At 39.7% G+C, this 26,909-nt stretch overlaps 1 protein-coding gene and 1 pseudogene across 1 annotated transcript in view; both read left to right on the top strand.

The window, feature by feature from the left end:
* The window catches only part of Cep128 (centrosomal protein 128), a 223,316-nt gene that overhangs the window by 12,206 nt on the left and 184,201 nt on the right, over positions 1–26,909 (top strand). Inside the window, exons 3-7 of the mRNA XM_036205643.1 lie at positions 5,660–5,781; positions 8,137–8,298; positions 9,815–9,901; positions 22,032–22,158; positions 23,570–23,685. Of these exons, the coding sequence (XP_036061536.1) occupies positions 5,752–5,781; positions 8,137–8,298; positions 9,815–9,901; positions 22,032–22,158; positions 23,570–23,685 (522 nt within the window). The 5' untranslated portion in view covers positions 5,660–5,751. The remainder of the gene's footprint in view (positions 1–5,659; positions 5,782–8,136; positions 8,299–9,814; positions 9,902–22,031; positions 22,159–23,569; positions 23,686–26,909) is intronic.
* On the top strand, positions 24,723–26,057 carry LOC118595610 (annotated as a pseudogene).

Here is a 26,909-nt window from a genome sequence, read left to right as displayed (position 1 = left end):
TTCTTTTAAAAAAGGATTTAAAAAAGTATTTAATTATGTGCATGTGTATGTGGGTATGTGCGCATGAATGCAGGGACCTGTGGAGGCCTGAGGCATCCTGTTCCGTGGAGGTGGAGTTACAGGTTGTGCGCTACTTGATGTATGTTCTGGGAACCACACTCGGGTCCTCTGCAAGAGCAGTAAGTGCTTGCTAAGTATTGAGCCATTTCGCCAGCCTCAGTATTAGAATTCTTTAAAAAAAAAAAATCCATCCCTCCACAACATGCAAATCAGATGACAGCAGAACTGCCCACAGGCACGAGAGCTCTGTGGGTTGGAACCCTCTCTAGTTTCTCTGAGACAGTTTGCCTGCACCCCATTTCCTTATATTAGCTGTGTGTCCAGCTTCTGCTCCAGGTTGAGGGAAGGATTCTGACCTGACTCCTGGGATTTTTGTCTTACTTCTTACCTCTCTAATGTGATATTCTTGCCAGTCTTTATCACCAAGGACTATGACCTACTTACTTTCTTCTTTGATCTCTCTCTCTCTCTCTCTGGCAGTGCTGGGGATTGAACCTAGGGCTTTGTACTTGTTAGGCAAGTTCTCAAACACTGAGACACATCCTCAGCCCTCAGTGTTTGAGACCGAGTCTTGCTACGTTGCTCAGATAGGCCTTGAACTTTGGAGCCTCCTGTCTTTGTCTCCTGAATTCTGTGATGACAAGTGTAGACTGCCATCCTTGGGTTATCTTTCATTTGCAATGTAGTAGCGATACAGTTAAGGATGAATGAATGAACCTGGTTTGAGTACCTCTGGTGTAGAGGCTTATGGAGTCCCTTGTTTTCCTGCATATGTGGGAACTGGTGGATGGGATGGACTGACTGTTAATTTTGATCTTGCGTAAATTTTAGTGGAAGGGTTTGAGGTGAAGTTACGGAAGTGCACAGATGTAAAGAAAAAAGGAACAACCAACTGCAGTTGTTTGTACATGGCAACCTTGGCTGACTTGGTGACTTTTTCACCTGCAGGGTGAGCTGCACCCCCAGGTTCTACGTCTGTTGAGACAGGGAGAAGTTCATTATGAAAATTGAATTTGGTTGATGATTAAGTTTAAAACACATTTCCCTTCTCAATATCAATGTCATTACCTTGAACATCTTCTTTGAGGACAGTTGCCTTGGCTAGGGACAGCTGAGGCACACGGAGGCTATAGAGGCAATCACCCACTTAACATGCACTACTCAGTCTTTGTGAAATATCACCCCTGATGCTGAGTGCTTATCTTTTATGGAACAGCTTGCAAATCCTAATTGTTTTAAACTGACTCTGAGGAAAAGAGATTTGAGAATCAATAAATCACAGCTCTCATACATACAAATGTGCCTCATTACAATGAAGACAATCTGATGGCTCTTAGGTCAAATAACAAAAGGGGTGGACTTGAGTTTATAAAGGCTCACTTCAATCCTCTTATTGCAAGGTTCCAATTGCAGTCTTCTCTCTCTGGCCCCAGTGTCCAGGGCTGCATATGGACATTTGTTTAGATAGCATGAATTGACGAGCGTTCTTTGCTTGCTCGGTGGTTGTATGTCTTCTTTATAAGGCTCATTAAGGCAGAAACAATGATATTTATATCTTTAAGTATTGATGTGTTGGGAGCAGCTAAATAAACTATTCTAAGAACTGCCAGCAGCTGTTCAAACACAGCTTTCTCGACGATTTTATGGACTTTTACTCAAGGTCACCCATCTCACTCCTCTCTTGAGTCTTGGACGTGCTCACGTCTGAAAAGCAAATAGTAGTTTCTTTCGGAGAGAAGTTGTGTTGCACAGGGAGGTGGTGGTAAGGTGCAGAAGAGTAATTCTGTTTTTCCTGAAGGAACTGCTTTTCTCACCCTCAGCCAGAATTTTGGTGACTCAGTTTCCTTAAGTTGTTCTTCACATTTGACTGTTGTTTTTTTTCTGCCATCGTGTATCATGGTAAAATTTCTTATAATGATGCAAATGGATTTTTCATTCAACTAAATTTTTCTTCCTTTGCATTTTTAAAACAATGATGAAAACTCTCCCTGGGCCCACACAGATGTTTTTCTACTTGTCTTAGTACTTCTTTGAGCATCAGATTACAATATTGACTCTGTGTCACTCAGGAACCATTCTTTTTTTAAATTTTTAAAAATATTTTTTATTTTATAATTAAGTTAATTTACATACCAGCCACAGATTCCCCTGTCCTCCCTCCTCCCACCCCCCAGCTTCCCTCCCTCCAATCCATCCCCCATTCCCTTCTCCTCCAAGGTAAGATCTACCCTGGGGATTCAGCTCAGCCTGGTAGATTCAGTTGAGGCAGGTCCAGTCCCTTCCTCCCTACACCAAGGCTGAGCAAAGTGTCTCAGCATAGGCCCTAGGTTCCAAAAAGCCAGCTCATGCACCAAGGACAGGTCCTGGTCCCACTCCCTGGGGGCCTCCTAAATAGTTCAAGCTTATCAAGTGTCTCACTTATCCAGAGGGCCTGCTCCAGATGGGGGCTCCTCAGCTATTAGTTCACAGTTCATGTGTTTCCACTAGTTTGGTTATTTGTCCCTGTGCTTTTTCCAATCATTGTCTCAATATCTCTTGCTCATCTAATCCTTCCTCTCTCCCGCTGATTGGACTCCTGGATCACCAGAGTAGATCAGCTCGGGCTTTCTCTCAATCATTGCCAGTAGTCTATTGTGGAGGTATCTTTGTGGATTTCTGGGAACCTCTCTAGCACTTTGCTTCTTCCTATTCTATGGGGGTCTTCATTTATCATGGTATCTCTTTCCTTGTTCTCCCACTCTGTCAGGAACCATTCTTAATTTGTCCTCCAAAGCAGCATTTGACCACAATAAGCCATGTCTGTCCATATACATGTTTTCACACAGTGCTTTGATATGTGTGTTCATTTGGATTATAAGCCAGTTTTAAAAATAACTGTCCTTCAGCAAAACTACAAAGGAATGTACAGCATGAAAACGTTTCTTTTAGCTCACAAGTCAGGGTAAGTGGTTCTGGAGCTAGAGTGGAATGTAGAGGCAGCCAGCCCCTGTGAACTGGTCCTTTTGCTCATCCCTTAGTGAGAGCTAATGAAATGATCTGACCTTGGAAGGTTCCAGGAACTAGGAGGTGAGGTCAGGAAGTTGTCAAGCATGAAAAGGAAGCAAGTACCAAAGAAAAGTAAGTTCTGAGGATGTAGGATGTTGAATTCCTTTCCATGTTATCAGCTTCTTAGTCTGCTGTCTTTGAAGGTGGTCTTTATATTTCCTTTGAAGTGTATATTTATATTTTCTTCTGATTCTTTATTAACAAATTCATAATTGAGAATTCATAAAAGATAGGAGACTAGAAGTTTAGAAGAATGCAATCTGGCGATTAAACTTCTGAGAGTGAAATACTTGGGGAGAGTAACTTGTTCCCTTATGATCCCTCCCTTTCCTGTGGTTCTAAATTTACATCCTGGTAATTTTGTGTACATACACAGAAAGCAGAGAACATTTATTACAAAACTGGAACTCATACTTTACCCTTGCTTTCATTAATTTTTCTTTGGAACCAGAACCAATCTCCCTTCTTGACTGCCTCCCTCCCTCCCTCCCTCCCTCCCTCCCTCCCTCCCTCCCTCCCCCCCTCCCTCTTCCTTCTCCTCTTCCTCCTCCTCTTTTTCTTCTTATTTGTTTTGTCATCCCAAAGTCTCCCCCCCTTCCCAGTTGGGTACCCCTGCCCCCCAATCCATGCCTTCTCTATTGTTTCTCTTCAGATACAGGCCAGCCTCCCATGCATACCAGACAGCCATGGTGGATCAGGTTGCAGTGAGACTAGGCACATTCTCCTCTGTTAAGGCTGAGTGAGGCAATCCGGTAGGGGCGATGGGTCCCCAAAGCAGGTAACACAGTCAGAGAGCCCCTGCTCTCACCCTTAGGAGCCTCACCGAAGACCAAGCGACACAACTGTAACATATATGCAGGAGGCCTGTGTCAGTCCTCTGAAGTCCCAGTCTCTGGTTGTCCGTTCAGTCTCTGTGAGCCTCTGTGAGGTCTGTGAGCCCAAGTTAGTTGGGAAACAGAATTTTTAATGGCTATTTACGGTCCCATTGTAGAGTCCCATTGTATAGTAATAGCTGTCCCACTGGATGTTCTGTGTTTGAACCATTCTCTTCTATTTTGAAATTCACGTCGTTTTCTTTTTCTTCTTAGCACATCTTCACAGTAAATACCTTTATATGCAGATTTTCAGTTGAGTTTTGTTTAGGGGTCATTTTTGGATATGTAATTTTACTAGGTCAAAGGTGCAAACAGTTCTTGGCAGGTAGTTCCCTGTTAACAGCCAGACAGACTATCAATTTGCACATTCCCATTAGACAAGTTTAGGAGTGCTTTCTCCTGAAACCCAGCTATCCATAGACATTATTATGTAATGGAAACAGCAGGACAGGAAGGCATCCTCTTGGTTTAATTTAAAATTCTTAGACTATTTTGTTGCTTTTTTTTTTTTTTTTGGATCTGCGTATTTGTTTTCTTTTGTGACCGTTCTTAGTGTATTGTCAACATAAAATGATTCCGACTCTTACACATTAGCTAGTTTCACCGAGGAGAAAGGTTTTTGGAGTAAATTGTCTTTAATGCTTGTGATCTTAAGATACAGCACACTTAAAAGCTCTGTTTAAACTGTAGCATAAATAATATATTGTTAATGATGACTAAAGAACATATAATTGCCATTGCTTTGTGCTTTTCTCTTTGGGGTCTAGAACTGTTTTCATGGCCACTATACATCCACCCTAGCTTTAAAGAAATGTTACTAAAATAAAATTCCATAATTTCCCTCCATTCCCTATTCCCTTTCCTTCTTTCAGCTCCTCTCAGGTCCTGCTTACTCCACACCCTCCCTCTCAAGTTCATGGTTTCCTCCTCTTTGCTATTGTTGCACACACAGAGAGACATACAAAGACACACACAGGCGCGCGCACACACACACACACACACACACACACACACATACACACACACCCCAATAGCCCACTGAGGCCATTCAGTGTTGTTTGCATGGTTATGATTTCAGTGCCGACCACTTGGTATTGGATAACCAGTTGGGGGCTCCTCCCTGGGGGAAGACTACTTTTCCTAGTCTCAGCATGCCTTGTAGGTTTTTGCCTGAGTTGGCACCCGTGCGATTTCCTTTTTCCGCATTGGCATGTCTATTGTCTACCCTTGCTTTTGACATATGTACGCACCTCTTGCCAACTTCAGTGGCGAGGGTTTTCTTTGTTTTCCTCTTTCACCATCGACTCCATGTCTAGAGAATGTGTTGTTGTTTTTTTTTTTAATATTTTTTCCTCATGATAGATTACTGTCTTTTGGTAATATTGTATCATTGGCACAAGGCTGTTTTCTGTGTTCTGGCACTGAGAGTTAGGCTTCCACTCATGTTTGCTGTGGGAGTCATTCTTAACCTTTTTTATCATTAGTAGTAGTGGAAGGAAGTGCCAAGTTTTATCAGCCAATGTAACGATCCATTTATGTAATTCTGTTCTTCTTTTAGTTCACTATTTGTGAAGTTTAGGTAATAAAAAGTACGTAGAGGGTTGCCAAATGTTCATATGCTTTAGAAAAACCATGCAATTTCTCAGTACTTATCCTCTTAAATATTGATACTTCTGCAGGAGTTCCACCAGATGCAGGAGTCTGAACAGCTCTCATTGCTCAAAGTAATTGAAATTAATAGCAGAAGACTTAGAGTACACCCGGGAAGCTCATGCCAAAAACGGATTCTATCTTATTGAAAGTATGTAATCCTAGCTGGGGTAAGTGATAGGACTTTTCCTTCTGTGTTATGTCATGGTAACAGGTAATTTAATGTTCTCTTAATTACATCTAATTCTACTATGATTTTCTGTGATGAGTTAACAGTATAAATGTATGGTGTAGAGTTTCCACATGAAGTCATGTTGTCTGTCTTCCTTGGAGGGTTGGGGCAGACATAATACTGAGTGAGTGGAAGATGATTTGAGAGAGTCCTGAGATTTTATTTACAATATAACCTTCTAAATGTTTTATTTTAAATGTTGCAAGCACATTCTGTTGTTATTTGTCATTACTGATAATTAGTTCTAGGGGTGTGTCTATGCAGCTTTACTATATTATTCTCTGTACTAACTATTTTAACCAGTTTCCCAAATAGTCCACTTGGGTGGACAGTCTCCTTCATTTCTTGATGGACAGGCAGCAGAGAAAGAAGGAATATAGGAAGGGACCATACTAAAGGCATTCTTTACTCACCCATTTCCTCCAACTACTTCTTCCCTCTTAGCCTTTACCACATCCCAACAATGTCATTGTAAGATTATTAAGAAATTAATCCATTAATTATTATATCAGAAGTCTTTATAATCTTATTATTTCTGGAAATAATATCCTAGGCACACCTGGAACTTCTCTAATGCCCCAGGTATTTATTAATCTAATCAGATTTTCACCTAGAATTAATTATCATGGATATCTTTGTATGAACTTCTTTTTTATGTGGGGGTGAGGGCGGGCCAGGGACTTAAAACAGTTGTGACCCAGGAAAGGCAAAGCCAAACAGTTACTTCAGTACTGTTTCTTGTTCGTGTTTTCTGTTGTGGGAGGGAGCCCATCATGGGCACCTTATTGCTTATATCCAGGCGGCAAAGATCTGAGAAGTTGGTGTAGGAAGCTGCAGGGCATGGGTATGTGAGAGATGAATGGTGTTTGGAGGGTGTTCACTAGCTCTTTCTCAGTTTGTGTAATGGATTCTTTTTCTGAAGTGGCAAAGATAGACTGTAATTTAATTTTGAAAAAAACTAAATTTACAGCAAAGGTCGTTTATCTTCTCTAGAGACATGATTATGTACTTCACGATACAATAAAAAAAAAATGAAGGTCCAAAAGACCCAGAATATTCTGTCATGAAAGAAAAATTTGATCACACTGTACAGAATAAGCCAGGAAAAAATGTCTGTGTAGATTTAAGGACTATTATAGCAGTTTATATTAAAGACTGAGTTAACCCTCCATTAAACAGAAGTTGAAATTATTGGAATACTACTCAATAAGCTCTTGCATTTGATCAACTTAGTTTCCTCCGGTGCTGTTTTGTTCTAAAGGTATTGGGTTTCTCTAACTTCTATTCATTATTTTCTGAAATGAGAGTTTCTTGCGCACATAATTTTTTGTATGAATAAAATAGACAAAATTGAGGTAAAGGTGGGAGAAAAGCATGTTCAGAGATTCCCATTGCTGAAAGTCCACTCTGGAAGGTAGGCTTTCTGTTCTAATGGAGATGTTGAATAGCTCTTACAAATGTGTTAGTGTAAAGTTTGTTTCTGCATCACATCATTGGCTTAATTCTGCAATTTTAAATTAGGCTGTAGGAGAGTTTTCATTCTGCCACACACTGGAATTTTATTATAGTTCCTGCAGGGAATCTGCCATATTTTTATGTTTAGAGGTAATTCTTATAGCTTAGAAAGGATAATGAACTACAGTTAATAACTGAAGGATTTATTTATTTATTTTTGCATGTGTATGTGGTGTATCATCTGTGTGGGTGCATGTGAACATGTAGGGGTGTGTGACTATGTACACAGAGGGCAGATGTTGACATCCCTTGATCCTATGCTTTCTTCATTTGCTCTGCACCTTATATTTTGAGGTAGGGTCTCTTCAACCCAGAGCTTGCGGATTAGGTTAGCTAGCTAGCTTGTTCTGGGGATCCTCTGCTCCCAACTAACCAGCATTACTTTGATGGTGGAGGTCAAAACTGAGTCACCTTTGCTCTGTACATCTTCAGAGGATGTTTTGTTTTGTCATGGATAGAGTGGCTGACAGTGCTGTGAAGCATTGTATATGAAAGTACTTTTAATCCTGGCATCAGAACACACATTTTAGGCAGTGGTACTTGGAGTTGATACCTCACTGCAGCCACGTGGGAGCATTTTCTGAATAGAGCAAGCCATGGCAGAAGCAGTATAGCAGACATGACTTTCTCTGTTTTCTCGTGTGTCTATTTGCTGGAAGACGAATGCAGTAAATACTTGAAACTACCAGAAAGTAAGCAAGGGGCTCCACATTTCTGTGTTTGTTCCTTGATTGGCACTGACTTGGATTTCTTTTGAAGGATTTGTATACATCAATGGCAGAATCATCCAGTGATTCAGACCACTTCCGCTATCGCAACCGATTTAGTCGATGGGCAACCAGGACAGTTCAAAGGGAAACTGGAAGTCATCCTACAGTAGATGTCACTGCGAAGGTCAACACGATAACCAGTACTTTACAGGTTAGATTGACAGTGGTTACGGGCTTTTGAATAGTCTGAGCTGAGTAACGGTATAGCCAGTATACTGTTTTATTAAAAAGTATTCTATTTTAGTACTGTAATAAATGACCCTCAGGTAAATGCATTAAAACAACCAAGTTTTTTTTATCTCATGGTTCTGTAGGTCAGAAGAAAGAAAATTCTGCCCCTTTGCCCTTTGTAGTTGCTCATGGCTTGGGATTCTCCTCCTTCATCTTCAGAGCTAGCTCTCATGGCGGATCTTCCATCTGTTGCATCTCTTTGGCTGGCTATATTCTCCGTTCTGTCTCCCTCTTCCTTTGGTTGCTGATGTTTTTTTCTGGTATATTAGAGGTCCAAGCCAAGGTCATGCACATGCTGTGCAAGTGCACTTACTGCCGAGCCACAGTGTCAGACACCGTACCTCTTTCAAGGACACTTGTGATTTCATCCTGTTCTCTCAGTAATCCAGGAGAAACTCCACTCTAGGTGTTTAAGTCACAACTACACAATCCGTTTTGACGTATAAGTTTCATAGGTATAATTCTAGCAACTAGTACTCAGAAGTTGATGAGGACTATTAGTCTGGTTACCATGGTGATGATATCCGAACTATCGGATACATGGTTGAGAATGTTTTAGGATACAACTGTATTTGCAAGTAAAAATTATGGGAGTAAAAATTGTGGTGAGCACAGATGTTTAGCTTCCTGTGTCCTTGTGCCCAGTAGAGTTTTGGGGAAGTGAATTATCAGTGGATGACCAGTAGGTATAGAGATGCCATTTTGGTTTTGAAGGAAATTCCTGATAGTGTTTGGAAGTTTGAATGGGTGCAGTATGATCATTTCCATATGAAGAGCTTGGGAAGGTCATAGGATATGTAGTGTGGGAAACAAACCCAGAAACAGAATTATTTCCAGCTGATTAATCCCTTGCTTTTGCCTTAGCCCATATAAACAGGAAATTTGGTTTTGAATTGCTTTGGATTAGTATGCCTGAGGGGAAGAGAGTAATTGTTGGAGTAATCATTTTACATAAGAGTACCAACACCTATTCTTTGTAAATTGGTTTAAGCTGACATAACAATGGAATCCTTCCTTTTCTTATACTGGCACTATGTCCTTGCAGCACAGCCCATCCTGGCCTCCAGCTTGCTGTGCGCATAGCCCACCCAGCTCACTCTTAATGCTCCAGATTGCTTTGCTATAAGAACAGAGAGAAGTACAAAGCACACACATTTCTGAAGAGGATTCCTCTCAATTTGTGCTTTTGTTGCCAACTTATTGGGGAACCTTGGATAAGGACTTGTAAATTAAAGACTTCATAATTTACATAAATAAATTGTGGGTGGATTTGGAATTCTCTCAGAGAGTTGTAGTGATTTGATGTGCTTGAAGTATGTTGATATCCAAGTTACCTGGCATAAATTGTACTTTTTACAAAGTGTCATTTAAAAAATGTTGATTTAGATTCTCTGACAATACTAAAATTGTTTGGGATGATTATTTTCTTTCTCAAGGACACCAGCCGGAACCTGCAACAAGTGGATGAGATGCTTGGACGATATCGAGAATATAGCATTGGACATGCGGGTGCTATTGAACAGGTGAGGATGTTTCAGTTTTAGGAAAATGAGTAGATAATGTTGTGAATAAGTCTACATTTTAAACTGTCTTACTGTTTTCAGTTTAAATTTAGTAAAATAACTCAGATTTACAACTTGGATTTAACTCAGCTTGAAAGATTTAGTCATAGAAGGGAGAACTCAGGACACAAACTAGAGTTGCTGAAGTTGGGCCATAAATACCACTCAGAAGGGGATAGAAATTTTGAAGATTTTTATTTAAATTACACATTTGTTACCATTATTATCTTTTAAGATTTAATTATATTTATATTATGAGTGTTTTGTCTGCATGTATGTATGTGTACCACATTCATACAGGTCTGTGAAGGCTAGAAGAGGGCATCAGATCACCTGGAGCTGGAGTTAAGGCCAGTTATGGGCCACCTGATGTGGGTACTGGGAACTGAACTTAGCTCCTCTGTGAGCTAATTACTCTTGACCTCAGCCCTATGTTCATTATTTTAAAAAGTAAAACTTTCAAAGCCCCTATAAGTTCTACTCCACACAGGTAACACTTTTGATAATTTTTTGGTTGTCATTTCAAATACTTTGTATGCTTTTATGTGAATATACCTCATTGCTTTAAAAAGTGGAACAGTACAACATATGCACATGTTTTGTACTGTTGCTATCCACACAACTTTGTGTGGGCAGACCTTCATGATGGTTGGGTTTAACTGTCAACTAGATACAACTGGAATCATCTAGGAAGAGAATCTCAATGTGGGATTGACCAGATCAGGCTGGACTGTGGGCACACCTGTGGGACTGACTAGATCAGGCTGGACTGTGGGCACACCTGTGGGACTGACTAGATCAGGCTGGACTGTGGGCATACCTCTGGGATTGACTAGATCAGGCTGGGCTGTGGGCACACCTGTGGGATTGACTAGATCAGGCTGGACTGTGGGCATGCCTGTGGGATTGACTAGATCAGGCTGGACTGTGGGCACACCTGTGGGATTGACTAGATCAGGCTGGACTGTGGGCATACCTGTGGGATTGACTAGATCAGGTTAGAGTGTGGGCACACCTGTGAGGAATTTTCTTATTTGCATTAGTTGATGTGGAAAGACCCAGCCCACTTGAGCAGCACGAGTTTATGGACTTGTTTCCTGGACTATATAAGAGAAGGGGAAGCAGCTGAGTGCAAGCAAGCCAATGAATTCACACCCATGCTTTCTCTGCTCTCGATTGGGGTTGTGATGAGACAGGCCGCGTCAAACTCCTGCGGCTTCTTCAACTTCCATACAATGATGTCCTGTAACCTGGATTGATGTCTAAAATAAACCCTTTCTACCCTAAAATGAATGCTTGTTTGTTTGTTTGTTTCTTCTTCTTCTTCTTCTTCTTCTTCTTCTTCTTCTTCTTCTTCTTCTTCTTCTTCTCTGGGCAGGATATTTTATCACAGCATCAGAAATAAAACTAACATAACTTCCTTTTGAACAGTTGTCTAATATTCTGTAGTATGGATGTGTCAAGGTTTTCCTTTAATATGAAGAATATAGTGGTGACTCTCTCTCTCTCTGTATGTTTGTTTGTATGTATTTGTGTAATCCTGTAGGAATTCTGGTAATAAGATTGATGGGTTAAAGAATATGTATACTTACAGGTTTGCTCCATATTTGAAAAATTGCCATTCAAAGATAAGCCAATTTATGTTTAGTTCAGATGTGGTGTAAGAAGAAAAGATACTTCAGAATTCAAGAATGAAGTTAGCATTTCTATTAATTTTTTGCTAGATTCTCTGTGGTTTTTGAGGGAGAAGATGTGTAAAGTAAAAGGTTGTTTACATTTTATATTGTATTTAAGCTTAGTGAAGGAAATCAGAGAGCCAACCTAACCCATTAGGTTCTTATGAACTTGCTTGCTCACTTTTAGAAGCCCAGTTAGATCTATTTCTTTTTTTTGAAGGGAGGAGCAGTACACATTGTAACAAGAAGGATTTACATTTACACAGTAATGGTTTCTATATATCTGTGCTGTATCCACTGTTACATAGTTCCCAAGTCGTAATTGATGACTTGCCTTCATCTTACAAAGCAGAACTGTAGTTGTTATTATTTGCTTGTGATTGGAAACTAATTGAGCACAAGGAAACACATCATCTCTTGTAACGGTCTGTCCTACTTTCATTTAGGAAACAAATCTGGGCATTTTTACACCTACAGGATTTTTATGCTTTATGATGTATTTGTCTTCACGTATGTAGTTAGCTCACAAACTGTTAGGTTAACTACTTTATTAATAATAGAGTTTTCTGCTTTTTAATTTATTTGTGAAAATTGGAACATTATTATTTACTAGACAAAAAAAGTCCTACTTTGCCACACTGATAATTCTTCCTGATGGCAGCAGCTTGAGTTGAATATTGCTGAACTCTTTGGGGTGACAAGTTGAACTAACAGGTGTTGTTTCCAGCCACTCTTAAAAAAAAAAAAAAAAAGACCCGGGATATCAAGAGTCTTTTCTGTGGCTCTTCCCTGGCCTGCTCTGGTTTCCCTCTCTGGCTTCCTTATACTCTTGTTCTGTTCTGCAGCTGTTGGTATGGATTTTTCATTCTGACATGTCCATGGGTGATGGCTCTAATTGCTGTATGTTTGATCTAATCAGGGGAGCAGCAGTTTTCTTCTACTCCTTAGAAATTATCCGGAGAGGGAAGGCAGGCAGTTGAGAGAAGGAAGGCAGCAGAATGATTCTGATGGCTTCTTACTGACAGCTGATTGTAATATCAGATGCTATAAGTTATGTGTATTATGCACCACATCATTTACCCGAGTCTTTTTACTTAGAATCTTCAAGTCCTCAAAGTATCTGGTAAAATTGTCCATCTTTTTAAAAAAAAGCTCAATTATTAAGTTGTGTGTATGTGTGTACGTGTGTAACTTGGCATGTGTTTGGGTGAATGTGTGTGTGTGTGTGTGTGTGTGTGTGTGTGTGTGTGTAGGCCAGGGGTCATCCTTTAGTATTGGTCCTCAGGAACTGACTATCTTTTTGAGATAAGGTCTCTCACTAGGACTATAGATTATACCAGGCTGGCTGACCAGCAAGTCTCCAGGATTTACCTGTCTCCATCTCTCCTGGTTGAAATTACAGTTACGATAATTCCACCGTACCATGCTTTCATGTGTGTGCTGGGAACTGGACTCAGTTTCTGATACTTGCATGGCAAGCGCTTTAGCAGCTAAGCTGCTTCTCCATCCTTCCTGTTCTCTCTCTCTCTCTCTTTTTTTATTTTTTTAAATTACATTTTATTGGGACTGGAACAATAGCTCATTGGTTATAAGAGCACTTGCTGCTCTTCCAGAGGACCTGAGTTCAGTTCTCAGCACACACATGGCAGCTCAAAGCCATCTTTAACTGTAGTTGCACGGGATCTAATGCCCCCTTCTGGCCTTTTTGGACACTAGGCATGCACATGGTGCACATACCTACAGGCAAAACACTCGTACCCATAAAATAAAGAGAAATAAATCTTTAAAAATAATTATATTTTATTTCTTCATCGTGTGTGTGTATGTATGTGTGTGTGTGTGTGTGTGTGTGTGTGTGTGTGTGTGCGCGCGCGCGTGCGCGCTCCCCTTAATATGTGTGTTGAAATCAGGACAACTTGCAGGAATAGATCTTTCCCTTAACTATATAGGTTCCAGGGATGGACTTGGATTATCAGGCTTGGTGACAAAGTGCTTTTACTGGCTGAGCTACCTACCGCACCAGCCACTGGAACATGCTTTTTTATTCATATATGCTTTATAATGGAATAATAGATTTTAGCCGGTAATAGTTCAGCTGTTAAAAAATTTCACCAGGGTGAATATCCATTGCCTACTTGAATTAGCATTTTTCTTTTAAAATATAAAGAGACTTCTTAGAAAACAGAATCAACTCTTTTGCCTTAGGGAAGACAGGGGCTCTTATTATTAACTTAGATTTTATAAATGATTATTGTTAACCTGCAGTAAATGGATATGTAGTTCGTGTGTTTAAATATTTAGTTGTTGTTATTTTAACTGTGCAAACATAATTTATCAATGGGTGAGGGGAACAGTTTGGAAATATGAATATCTGCTGTGATGTTTTTCTCTTGAGTTAATTTCTCCTAACAAGGGAACCACAGTGAGTATCCATTTTGGTTTTTTAAAGCTTATGGGTTGCTTAGGCTTTTTTTTTTTCCGCCCTCAGAACATTCTGTATTTAACTATTGTTCCCTTGAATCTTTATAATCTCCAACCCCAAGTTTATTTTTTATTTCACTTTAACTTTTTACTTGCTTATACTGACTAAATGTTAGGTTCCTCTGTATTCTTTTCATACATGATGCACTTGGATATTCAGCCCATCCACCCACTCCCGCCTTTATCTTCTCTTCCCTTGACTATGCTCTTCTTTTTCTCAAATAGCTTTTCTTCTATTTTCATGTCATTTAGTCCGTCTGAGTCAGGCCTAATTTGCTTTTTGTGGTGATCTTCATTTTCCCGGAAATGATATGCCTTCATTTTTCTTCATGGCTGGATAATATACCACATTGCATGCATATGTGTATATTTATGTATGTATGCATTTGTGATATGTGTCATGTTTTCTTGATCATCTGTTGGTAGGAGCTGGGCTGGTTCCATGCTTTGGGCTGTCATCAGTAGAACAGATAAGCAAGTCTGTGTAGGATCTCTGTAGCGAGTTGTCTATGATTCCTTCATCTAACCATAAACTGAGTTCTTTGCTTATAACCCATGAGGCCTCTGAAGACTCCAGCAGTGTTAGAGGATCATGAAGTCTCTGGTTCTAATGCAGGAACAGTACCTAACTTTCTATAGTTTTTTTAGGGATTTCTCCATTACTTTAGATTTTAAATGTTATTGTCTTAACAATGCTGTAAGAAATGCTGTTTATATTTTCTTTTTTGTTGTGTGTTTTTTGCTTTGTATTTTTTGAGGCAGGATTTCTCTGTGTAGCCCTGACTGTCCTAGAGCTTGCTCTGTAGACCGGGCTGTCCTCGAACCTCCTGATCCTCCTGAAAGCTCTGCCTCCCAAGTGCTAGGATTAAAGGTGTGCACCACCACTGTCCATATATTTTCATGTTTAAGATAAAAGAACTGGGTCACAGAATGGTCACTGATTTGCCTATGGTTTTTTAAGTGATGTAGTCAATGATAGGGAGCATCTTAGAACCTAGCATCAGGATTCAGTTACTCCTTTGAGTTGTCATGGTTACTCACATTTTCACAATGGTGTAACTTTAAAAATTTGTTTTTATTTATGTGCATGCAACTGTGTCCATTTTTGAAGAGTCCAGAATGTGTTGGATCCCCTGGAGCTGGAATTACAGGTGGTTGTGAGCTGTCCAACATGGGTCCAGGGAGGTGAACTCCTGTTCTCTGTAAAAGCTGCATGTGCTCTTCTGTTGAACTATCTCTCTGTGCTTTGACTTTATATTTCTGAAAATGAGGACCTTAAATCGAATGTTTGGAGGGTTATATGATCACTCATTGAAGAACTAGATTTTGGAGAGACTTGCATTTACATAAAATAAGCCCAGCGTCAGAAAGTCATTCTATCATGGCTGGCACAAGGCCTATGAGAGCAAGATGGAACCCATGCAGAATGGAGATGGGAAGGAGTCTGGAACTGAGCTGGGATCCAGGGGCCTAGAAAGCAGCGGTTCTCGTCACTGCTTCAGCAGTGGGCTAGAGTCGAGTCACCTGGTGTACCATTGGCTTCCCTCTTCACCACCAACATGTATCTTCACACTGCCTTCTTGTATGTGTTACATGTTGTATGTGAACATATTAGCTGTACAGTGTGCCTTAGACTTTTTGGGATTCTGAAGCTCTTGACTCTGAGTTATTTCTCATGCTGTGAACTTCCTGTGAGCTCCGAGAACGTTTTAGTCACAGAGAATGTGTGAGGAGGTTTTGTTTCAGTATTTAATGTGCAGATTTGGAACATGTTTTGCTTCTTGTATTGGAATATTTTAAGAACTGTTCAGTGAATTAGCTTCATCTTGCTTCTTCTAGAACCCTGTGTTACTGTTAGTGAGAAAACAAGGTGTCTTCTTGTGCTGATATAAAGACAGACTCTCCTGAAGGCTGAGTAGTTAACATACAATGTTAGTACTGCCTGTGGTAGAAATTTAGGCTGATGTTGAGGAGGCTAAAATAGTTAATAGTGGGTTATAAAAGTACAGTTCTTGCTTCAAACCAGCAGGTAATTAAGTTAAATTTTTAAGATAAAGATGGGATAAAGACTTAAAATCAAATTATAGCATGGAAACTTGCAGTAATAGGTAATTTTTTTTCTAATAAGTCCTCTGATTAAAATTTTCCTTTGGGAATAATATGAAGTTGCCTCTGGTATCTGAATTCTTGAGAATGTTAAATAAAGTCCAGGTTTTTCTTTTTATGTAATGGGTTTTACTTGTCAAAAGTACCTGATGACAGCAGAGAAGGTGGCTTAAGCCAGACATTGGCCACTTCTCACAGCCCAGACTTGAAGGTCCCCGCGCCTTCCCTGGCTGATCTGCACTCATTTATTAGGTGCTTGAAAGTAAGAGCTGTCTAGTCTTTCAATAACTTTAAGTCATGGCGATCTATGGCTGAGAAATTTAATTGGTCACATGCTGTTAAGTTCATTTTATCAATGTACTTCAGATTTTTGAATTAGGTTAATTATTCTCTTGTTGAAAATTTTATCTCCAAGTTTCTTGGGACACTACTAGATGTGAAAATACTTTTCTCCCCCCAGAGGAAGGGTTAGAGGGTGAAGGCGCTTGCCATGCGTATCTGGCAGGCCGAGTTCAATCCCTGGAACCCACATGGGGAAAAGAGAGACCCAACTCCAGAAAGTTGTCCTTTGATCTCCACATGTGTGCCCTGCCATGGGCTCTCCCACACACATGTGTACTCACATGTTTTAAAAATAAACCCTGTCTCGAGAAACAAAAAAAACAAAAAAAACAACAAAAAAAAAGTGAAAAGAATTTTCTTGACACTTATGGAAGAAATGTCTTCTTTGTAGCCAGAATTGAAATTGAATTCTGATTTCTGATTTTTTTTTTTTCCTCCTTAGAAATTACCAAAGTTACTTTGAACAAATTATTAAACTGTTTGGTGACTGAGTTTTATTATTTCAAAATGAACATAATTATGCATGCTTCATTATGCTAATATTTAAATCCTCATAATGTTTTTGGACATATTCTAAATGTTTATTTGTAATTTGTTAAATTTATCTGAAAAATCACCATTATTGAGCATTTGCCAAACCCCTTTAAAATGTACTTTATTTCTGTGTGTGTGTGTGTGTGTGTGTGTGTGTGTGTGTGTGTGTGTGTGTAGGTGTGCACAGGCACAGCTCATGGCTAGAGTCAGAAGACAACTCTCAGGAGTCAGTTCTCTCTTGCCACCTGCAGCCAGTGCTTGTGCTGAACCATTTCTTCAGCCCCAATATGAAAAGTTATAAATTATTTTGTGGGATGTTTGTACACTGTCTGATGATGTATCATTGTGATTGGTTGAGTAAGAAGCTGAATGACCATAGCGAGGCAGGAGAAATAGGCGGGACTTCCGGGAAAAAGAGGAACTTGAGATGAATCTAAGTACACGTGGGGAAGATGCCAACGAGACCTGGAAGGAGTCGGACATACAGAATGAAAGACAGACAAGCCACATGACAAAATATAGATCAATGAAAACAGGTTAAGTTATAAGAGCTAGTGGGGTAAGGTCAAGCTTTCAAAATTAATCATAAGTCTCTGTTGTTGGAGATGGCGGTCCCAACAGGAAAGTAAAACTATATTCGGTGCTCCATGTTGGGCACTAAATGATGTTTTTCTTTTGGCTTAGTGGCTGTACATGAATCTACTGATATTTTAATTATTATCTGTGACCCCACAACCCCACAACCCCACAGTCAGCACTGGCCACTCAGGCTGCATGGGGCTTCTTCTTCTTCTTTTTTTTTTTTTTTTTTGGTGTTTATGGCTGGTCTGTGTGATCTCTGTGTGTGCCTGCTCCTTGTCTCTGTTATCTTACCTTCAGCTATAGCTTAGGGTTTGTTAGCAGGCACACTGATGTCTAAGTGACTGTGACACCTGCTTTTGGGACCAGTCTCCTCTGGAGACCGATAGACAGGTAAAGAAAATGCAGCAGTGATGCTGTGCATGACCAGGGGCCACCGAGGTGGTGCAGAGCCTTGTTTCCGGCTCTGGGAGAAAAGGAAGTTTAGAAGGGTCAGTCCTGAACTCTTTCCCTTCTTCAAGGGCATAGTTAATTCCAGAGGTGGCTTAAAAATAGAGAGACGGGAATCGGAAATCACCAGGCAATGAAAAACCTAGATTAGGGCCTTGCAAAAATCAGCTCTGACCCCAAAGGGCAATCTAGGAGAAGTGATGAATCAAACTGAAAACAGGGGGACAGAATGAATTCACTGTTTGAGGGTGTTTGGGCTTTCTACTGATTCTAAGCCGACTTACCACTGGAAGGAAAGTCACATGACCTTCTGAAGGGCTATGCATCCTTCAGAACTTTGAATTATTGCTGTGGATTTTCGTATATATTGTCTCTTCATGATAAAAAAATCAGCAAGCACAAGAGAATATAAAATGTGACTGAAAAAAAACAAAGGCAAATGTAGACAGTTGATCACAGTGGAACTATGAACAACCAGGATAATATGCTCAAGAAATTTTATGACAAGTAATTGAAAACTAAATACAAGTGACTAAAAGTAGAATATTAGATGACTTAAATATCCAAGCAACTTTCAATGGAAGGATTAAATAGAAGTTGGTAGGCAGTTGCAAACACAATGAGCTGAAAGACAGACCAAAGAAGATATCCAAAGAGAAGCATGTATGATGAAAGGGTGAACCTTATGGAAAAGAGAATGATGGAAGATCAATAGGATAAGAAAGGATGTCATTAAAATAACAATGAATACCAGGTGTGGTGGCTCACACATGGTGGTGATCACAACACTCATGAGGCTGGCACAGGAAGATTACCATGAGTTTCAAGCCAGCCTGGGCTACAGTGGGAGACCCTTTTACTGCCTGGGGACCAGCCCTCCGCAGCATGGGATTCAAAGAGAAATCGACGGAGTCGGCGTACTGTGACTTTTTTATCTGAGGGGGAAAGGGGAAAATACACTCACACATTCCTCTTATGGTTTCCTTCTTTCTTTTCTTTTCTTTTCTTTTTTTTTTTTTTTTGAGAGCGGGTTTCTCTGTATAGCTTTGGAGCCTGTCCTGGAACTCCAGGCTGACCTTGAACTCACAGAGATCCTCTGGAGTGCTGGGATTAAAGGAGTACACCACCACCACCACCTTCTGACTTCTATTCTCCTTTCTTATCTCTATCCAGAAAAGTCTCTTCTGTCTCTCTTGTGTCTCTCTTGATGTTTTCCTTCTAACTCTTTTAATGTTTTCCTCCTAATTATTTCATTCTTGATGTTTTCCTTCTCACTCTATCTTTATTTTTTCCCTTATAGTTTATATACCCCAGCAAAATCTTTTAAGCAATATAAAAATTACAGTGTGGTTACATTCTAGTTTTTAAGTGAATGACTTAAAATGAATACAAGTAAAAAACAGCATGTTTTCCATATCCCTTAACATGATTAAACATTTTATGTATTACAGGTGAAAAACAAATTATCCAAGAACCCATGTACATTCTTATCCAAGCAACTTGCTATAGATTAACTGTGTAGGCAAGCAAGGTATTCTTTTACTGGCAGGCTGCATCTTGCAGTTACAAAGAAAGGGCCAATCACTTTATTACTTATCTTGAAAGATAATCTTAAAAGGAATCTTAAAGGAATCACAAATCTAAACTTTTATATATGCAAAACAATTATTCAGCTCTACTTTAAGTCTTTAAGGTACATACACACTTATCAATAGTTTTTTATATTGGGAGACTGAGGACAAAAATGGGTACAAGGAATTAATCGTGACCTTTGGTCGGCAACCAATCCTGGCAAGAAAGGCATGTCAGCAATGATAATTGTTCTGTTTTGTTCTTGTTCCCTGACCTTAAAGAGTTCCTCACTCAACCATGTGCCTCTCTAAAACTTTAGATTGTCTTCTTGGGTTTTTTACCTCAGAGCTATTTAACAAAAATATCTTAGTTTAACTTTAAGTTATTTTCGAAGCTTTGTTTCACTTATGATGCACTCCAAAACCTATGAACATACCTCCCAACATGAAGATTAGAAGAATTTAATCTACCTGGGCTATTGGGACTCGGTTGTTTTTCTTAATCATTAACCTAAGCCACAGTTTTTGTGGCTCCTCAATAGAAACTCATGTGTTCTAGCTCTGTGACACTTCCTTGCTTCTTTTTTTAATCATCATCAAAACGCTATTTAAACTAACATTATTATAATCAATTAGACAGTACAGGTTAGGAAGAAATTATCTTCATAATAATTCACAGGTGAAAATGCCCAGTAGAATAGGATGTATCCATGAGATAAACACACTACATTACAGGTAGTGGGGATCTCCCAACACCCATTCACACCACACGATGGCCGCAGCAAACATGTAAAGGCACAGCAGAAGCAAAAGACATTCTGGAGTCTGTGGGCATGGAGCCTTGCCTATTCCAGATTCACCCATCAGGGATTCACTTCCTGGTGGGCTGACACCCCGAACTTCAATTGCCATCTGCTGCTCCTCTAACATGGCCACAGGCATGACCCTGTCTCAACAAAACCAAACCAAACCCTTATGAAGGAGAAGACAAGGGACAGGAGGAGATGAGAGGAGAGAATAGGGCAAAAACAGTGAATGACAGAATTTATAACACATGAAAGATATCAATTTATTCATTCTGTGATCTCTATGGGTTAAAAAATAGGATTAAAACAAATAGAACTCACATAGACACATGGAAGAACAATGGAGAAGTTAAAGAGAAAACTTCTGAATGTTTTATACGAGGATGGATAAAAATATGGTTATCATGGGTGTGTGGGGCTTCTGGAAGAAAGTAGCCTCAGTTGAAGGGAAAACACAGATGACTTAATATGAAACAAAAAAGCCAGATTATTTTACAAAAACAATAGGAAAAAATGGCAGCTAACTTTGCTTTAGGTTTAGCATAGTTTAACGAGTTGAAATGAAAACCGATTTGCCTCCTATGTGATCTCTCTGTTTTGTCCATGCTTTTCCTGTGGCTGGGCTGGCTAGCTTCTGTACACTTCCCCAGGTTATTAAATACTTACCTGTGCTGGCAATAAGGGCTATTCTACCTTTTCACTCCGGCAGAGCTCAGGAAGTTTCTTCTCGATCAACTGTTTTGTTCCGACCTTGTTTTCAAAGAGCTAGAGATGATTTGAGATGGATTCATGCATAATTCATGTTTGCATAAAGGTACCTAGCTTGAGCTGAGGTGTCCTAGAAATCCGGGTGGATAGATTTTTCCTTTTTGTTTTTGGGATGTTAGTTGAGGTTTCTTCTTAGGTCTCCAACTGTTGGTTTGTCTGGATACTATTCCCAGTATTTAGCAAATTTTGTTCACTATAGATAGCTCTTTTAGCATTCTAAGGTGGGAGCATGTGTGTGTTAATACCACCAGTCTGTAGTACATGCTGACATTTGTTCTCACAGTTCTCTGGGATATGTCTTCTTTCATTGAAGGATGTGATGTTCTGTTTGGTGGTGTGCTTTGTTCTAGTAGCCTCAGTCTCTTCGATAACTGTTCCAAGCCCACTCCTACATGTCTGGGGTTTCTGACAGAATGTTTAGAAGAATGCTTTTTCTTTTTCCTTCAAATGTGGTGGCTGGCCTTGTTATTTTTCTTCATAAATGTGAGTTAATCATTTCAGTCTAGTTTGCAAGCCCTTAAATAAGGTGAATGTCTCCTTTCTGGCAATAGGAAGAGAGGATAAGGTAGTAATAGTTACTGTTATAAGTCAGACCATAGCATTTGTTCTCCAAATACTTACATTTATTAGTTTTTCTATTTCATAACATAACTCATTTCAAAATTCCTCTGATAGCCATGTTTTTTTCTGGCAAGTCAGATAGTTCAGAAACCACTGTCAGATGTGTATTGTGCTTAGGAGTTTTTTAAGAAGAGTAACTCTCCATCATCTTCTTCAGTTAAAGGAAGATTTGGAGCAGTCTATAAGCCAACTGCGGAGTCAGCGCTTACAGAGAAACTCAGGAGGGAGAAGTGTTTCTGTTACCAGCCTGAGTGCAAGTGATCTCGATGGCGGCACCATGGCAGGTAAACCCTCGTGTGGACTAAACGCCTTTTTTCTTCTTTAAATTTCAAAAATATTTCTGAGATACATACTGAATGCATTTAATCTTTGGAGGAATACACAAGATTATAGATCTTATAGATTATATACTACACATACACAACACATGCAGTTGTTGGACAGTCTAGTGCATTTTTTAAAAAAGGGTCTTTGATAGTCTGGGTTTGTTAGTTTTATTTTCCTCAGGCTGTGTAGACATGGAGCTTTACTCAACTAAGCCTGGATTTTAATTGCTGCCCAAGCTTCAAAACACATGCACAACTTAAAATCTACTTTGGTATGTTTTCTTTCTAATCTTGTCCTGGCATAGTTGTTTTTAAAATTTCTGATTATCAAATATGCTGTAGCACATGTGGTGGGGATGTCGTTCTGTATGCTGTGAATATGTGCTGCTTTGATTGGTTGATAAATAAAATGCTGATTGGCCAGTAGCCTGGCAGGAATATAGGCAGGATAAGCAGACAAGGAGAATTCTGGGAAGAGGAAGGCTGACTCAAGAGTCACCAGCCAGACACAGAGGAAGCAAGGTGACAAAGGCAGAACTGAGAACAAGGTACCAAGGCATGTGGCTAAATATAGGTAAGAATTATGGTTTAATTTAAGTGTAAGAGCTAATCAGTAATAAGCCTGAGCTAATGGCTGAGCCATTATAATCAATATAAACCCCTGTGTGTTTTCTTGGGGAACTTGAGTGGGAGAGATTGGTCCCAACTGCTGGCCAGCCAGGACACAGAGAAACTTTGAGCTACACATATTTAAAAGCAGGTGAATTTTAGCCTTGGTGTTCAGGTAGATGCCAATGATTATGTTAAAAGTTATTAAACACTTTGTTATAATTAATCTCATATTTCCCTGTAGTGCTGAGAATCATGTTTGAATCACACAGAAACATCTACAGTGATGGGAGTGATATAGTTGGATGGACATTGGTATTCTGCATTGTGAATACTGCTATTACTCATAATAGTGATAAGAGTTGGACACTATCATTTATTTTTATGTAGTTTGTTTTTATTGATTGTTATGCATTGTTTTGGCTTTAGATTAATTGATTTGGTATTTGCAAAGTTTGATCTTATTAGTGGGATATTATATTTTAGGGAGGAATAATGATTTGAAGTATTTAATAATTATTTTTATGTTAGGAGAAAATATGTTGCTGCTGTGGGCAGTGTTAAAAATGGGACCTTTGGGCATGTTCTGTTTTCAGGCTAAGTTTGTTCGTTTTACCCACTTTAAGAGCAGTGTTGTGATCTTGGAAAGCCTAGGCTAAAGTAACTGTATCTTCATGTCTGATCTTCAGTATCAAGTGAAGTTTTAGATTGTTCTCATGCAGTGTTTTAATGCCCCTTTCTTCTTCTTTGCATTGGAAAGAGAGTCTTCGCTTCACACCTACCTCACCGCTGAAGGACTATGATACCCAGGGTATTAAACGAAACAGGTCCAGAACTGGGGTTCGGTTTATTCGGGAGACAGAGGACATGGTCCAGGTACTTTGTCACACTGGGTAGTTTATTGTCATGTCCTCTATTTGTATATAAATGATGTCATGGGCATATCTTAACTAAGAAGTTGATCAACAATAATTTTGCATAATTTTTTCTTTTTAAGCCAAATATATTTTATATTCAATGTACAGATACTTTTTTTATTCTTTAAAATTGAGAGGAGTCCCCAGTGCAGTAGACAAGTCTCACATGTCCCTTCTCTGTTCCTCATCTTTAGCAGCTGCTTTCACTAGGAAGAACATTCCTTACAATTTGTGAGTGTATTTTCTGTGTACAAATCTGTATCATATGTTTTGGATTTTTTTGTGGAGAATTATATTATGAAGATTTATTAAAGAGAATTCTCAAAAAAAGAAAGGAATAGAGATGGCTAAGAAATATGTTTAAAAGTTCAACAACCTTAGCTGTCAGGGGAAGTGCAAGTTAAAACTGCTTTGAGATTTTGCCTTATCCCAGTCAGAATGGCTAAGAGAAGTGAAGCAAACGACAGCAGATTCACAATGTCCAGGAAGTTGAAACAATCTAAATGCCCATCAGTGGATGATTTGATAATGAAAATGTGTGTGTGTAATAGTAGAATATTATTCATCCTTAAAAAATGAAAAATTGAAATTCACAGGTAAATAGTTGGAATTGAAACAGCCATTCTGAGTAAGATAACCCAGACCCACAAAGACAAAGATTGTATATTCTTTGTCATGTATTGATGCTAGTTTTGAATCTTTAGATATGTGTGTTTGGATTGGAGCATATCCGTAGAAGTCAGGAAACCAGTAAGGGGCCGTGTTGTAGTGAGTGCATCTCAGGTGAGGTAGGCATGTAGGTGACATGAAGCAGGAGAGGGGAATAGTGAGACAGAAAGGGCTAAATGTGGTGGGTGTTGGAAGGGGTGGGTAGAAGAGAGTATGGGTGGATATCTAATATTGAACACATTTGAAGAAGCCATGTGGAAACCCACTGCTAAAGAAGCTTGCTAAAAATATACTTATACATACACACATACATGTACATATACACACATTGTTGCTGCTGGTGTTGGTGAATTTGAAGCTGGTATCTCCAAGAACGGGCAGACCTGTGAGCATGCCCCTCTGGCTTACACCCTGGGTGTGAAACAGCTAATTGTTGGTGTCAACAAAGTGGATTCCACTGAGCCACTCTACAGCCAGAAGAGATATGAGGAAATTGTTAAGGAAGTCAGCACCTACATTAAGAAAATTGGCTACAACCCTGACACAGTAGCATTTGTGCCAATTTCCAGTTGGAATGGTGACAACATGCTGGAGCCAAGTGCTAATGTGGCTTGGTTCAAGGATGGAAAGTCACCCGCAAAGATGGCAGTGCCAGTGGGACCACACTGCTGGAAGCTTTGGATTGCATCCTGCCACCAACTTGTCCAACTGACAAGCCTCTGCGACTGCCCCTCCAGGATGTCTACAAAATTGGTGGTATTGGGACCGTCCCTGTGGGCCCAGTGGAGACTGGTGTTTTAAAACCTGGAATGGTGGTTACCTTTGCTCCAGTCAATGTGACAACAGAAGTCAAGTCTGTTGAAATGCACCATGAAGCTTTGAGTGAAGCTCTTCCTGGGGACAATGTGGGCTTCAATGTAAAGAATTGTCCATCAAAGACGTTAGACGTGGCAATGTTGCTGGTGACAGCAAAAATGACCCACCCATGGAAGCTGCTGGCTTCACTGCTCAGGTGATTATCCTGAACCATCAAGGCCAAATCAGTGCTGGCTATGCTCCTGTACTGGATTGTCATACTGCTCAAATAGCATGCAAGTTTGCTGAGCTTAAAGAAAAGATTGATCATTGTTCTGGTAAAAAGCTGGAAGATGGCCGTAGATTCTTGAAATCTGGCGATGCAGCCATCGTTGATATGGTTCCTGGCAAGCCCATGTGTGTTGAGAGCTTCTCTGATTGTCCTCCATTGGGTCGTTTTGCTGTTTGTGACATGAGGCAGACAGTTGCTGTGGGTGTCATCAAAGCTGTGGACAAGAAGGCTGCTGGAGCTGGCAAAGTCACCAAGTCTGCCCAGAAAGCTCAGAAGACTAAATGAATATTCTCTCTAATACCTGCCACCCCAGTCTTAATCAGTGGTGGAAGAACGGTCTCAGAACTGCTTGTCTCAATTGGCCATTTAAGTTTAATAGTAAAAGACTGGTTAATGATAACAATGCATCGTAAAACCTTCAGAAGGAAAGGAGAATGTTTTGTGGATCATTATTTTTTTTGTGTGTGTGTGGCAGTTTTAAGTTATTAGTTTTCAAAATCAGTACTTTTTAATGGAAACAACTTGACCAAAAATCTGCCACAGAATTTTGAGACCCATTAAAACAAGTTTAATGAGAGAAGAAACAAACAAACAAAAAACAAAACAAAAAAACCAAACCAAAACAAAACAAAAAAAAGAATTAAAACTGAGTGTGTTACCTAATATTGCTGTGATGAAACACCATGACCAAAGCACCTTGGACAGGAAAGGATTTATTTGACCTACAGGTTCATATCACTATCACTGAAGGAAGTCAGGATAGGAAGTCAAACAGGGCAGAAATCTGGAGACAGGAGCTGATATAGAGCATGAGGATGTGATGCTTACTGGTTTGTTTCTCATGGATTTCTCAGTCTACTTTCTTATAGAAACTGGGTCACCAGCCCAGTTTTGGCACCACCCATAATGGGCTGAGCCCTCCCCCATCAATCACTAAGTAAGAAAATGCCTTAGAGCCAGATATATGGAGGATTTTCTCAATTGAGGTTCCTTCCTTTCAGATAGCTCTAGTTTGTATCAAGTTGACATAAAACTAGCCATAAAAAAAACAGTTGAGGCCGGGCGGTGGTGGCGCACACCTTTAATCCCAGCACTCGGGAGACAGAGCCAGGCAGATCTTTGTGAGTTTGAGGCCAGCCTGGTCTACCAAGCGAGATCCAGGAAAGGCACAAAGCTACACAGAGAAACCCTGTCTTGAAAAAAACCAAAAAAGAAAAAAAAAAAACAGTTGAATTTAGTCGGATGTATTTTATTTTATTTTTTCATTTCCTGTGCAGGTGGCTCACTCTTCAGAAAACCCTGCAAAGTTAGCTCTCTAGGTTGAAAGAGAGATAAGCAAACGTGTCAGGTAAACACATTAAAGGTAGCCTCTGTGGAGCCAAAATGTGTTGGTGTTACTTTGAGGAAAGAAAAACCAGCACTTCTCT

Source organism: Onychomys torridus, chromosome 14 (genome assembly GCF_903995425.1).
Source record: "Onychomys torridus chromosome 14, mOncTor1.1, whole genome shotgun sequence".
NCBI lineage: Eukaryota > Metazoa > Chordata > Mammalia > Rodentia > Cricetidae > Onychomys > Onychomys torridus.
The sequence above is the reverse complement of the archived record's forward strand: the minus strand, read 5'-3'. Positions and strand labels throughout refer to the sequence as shown.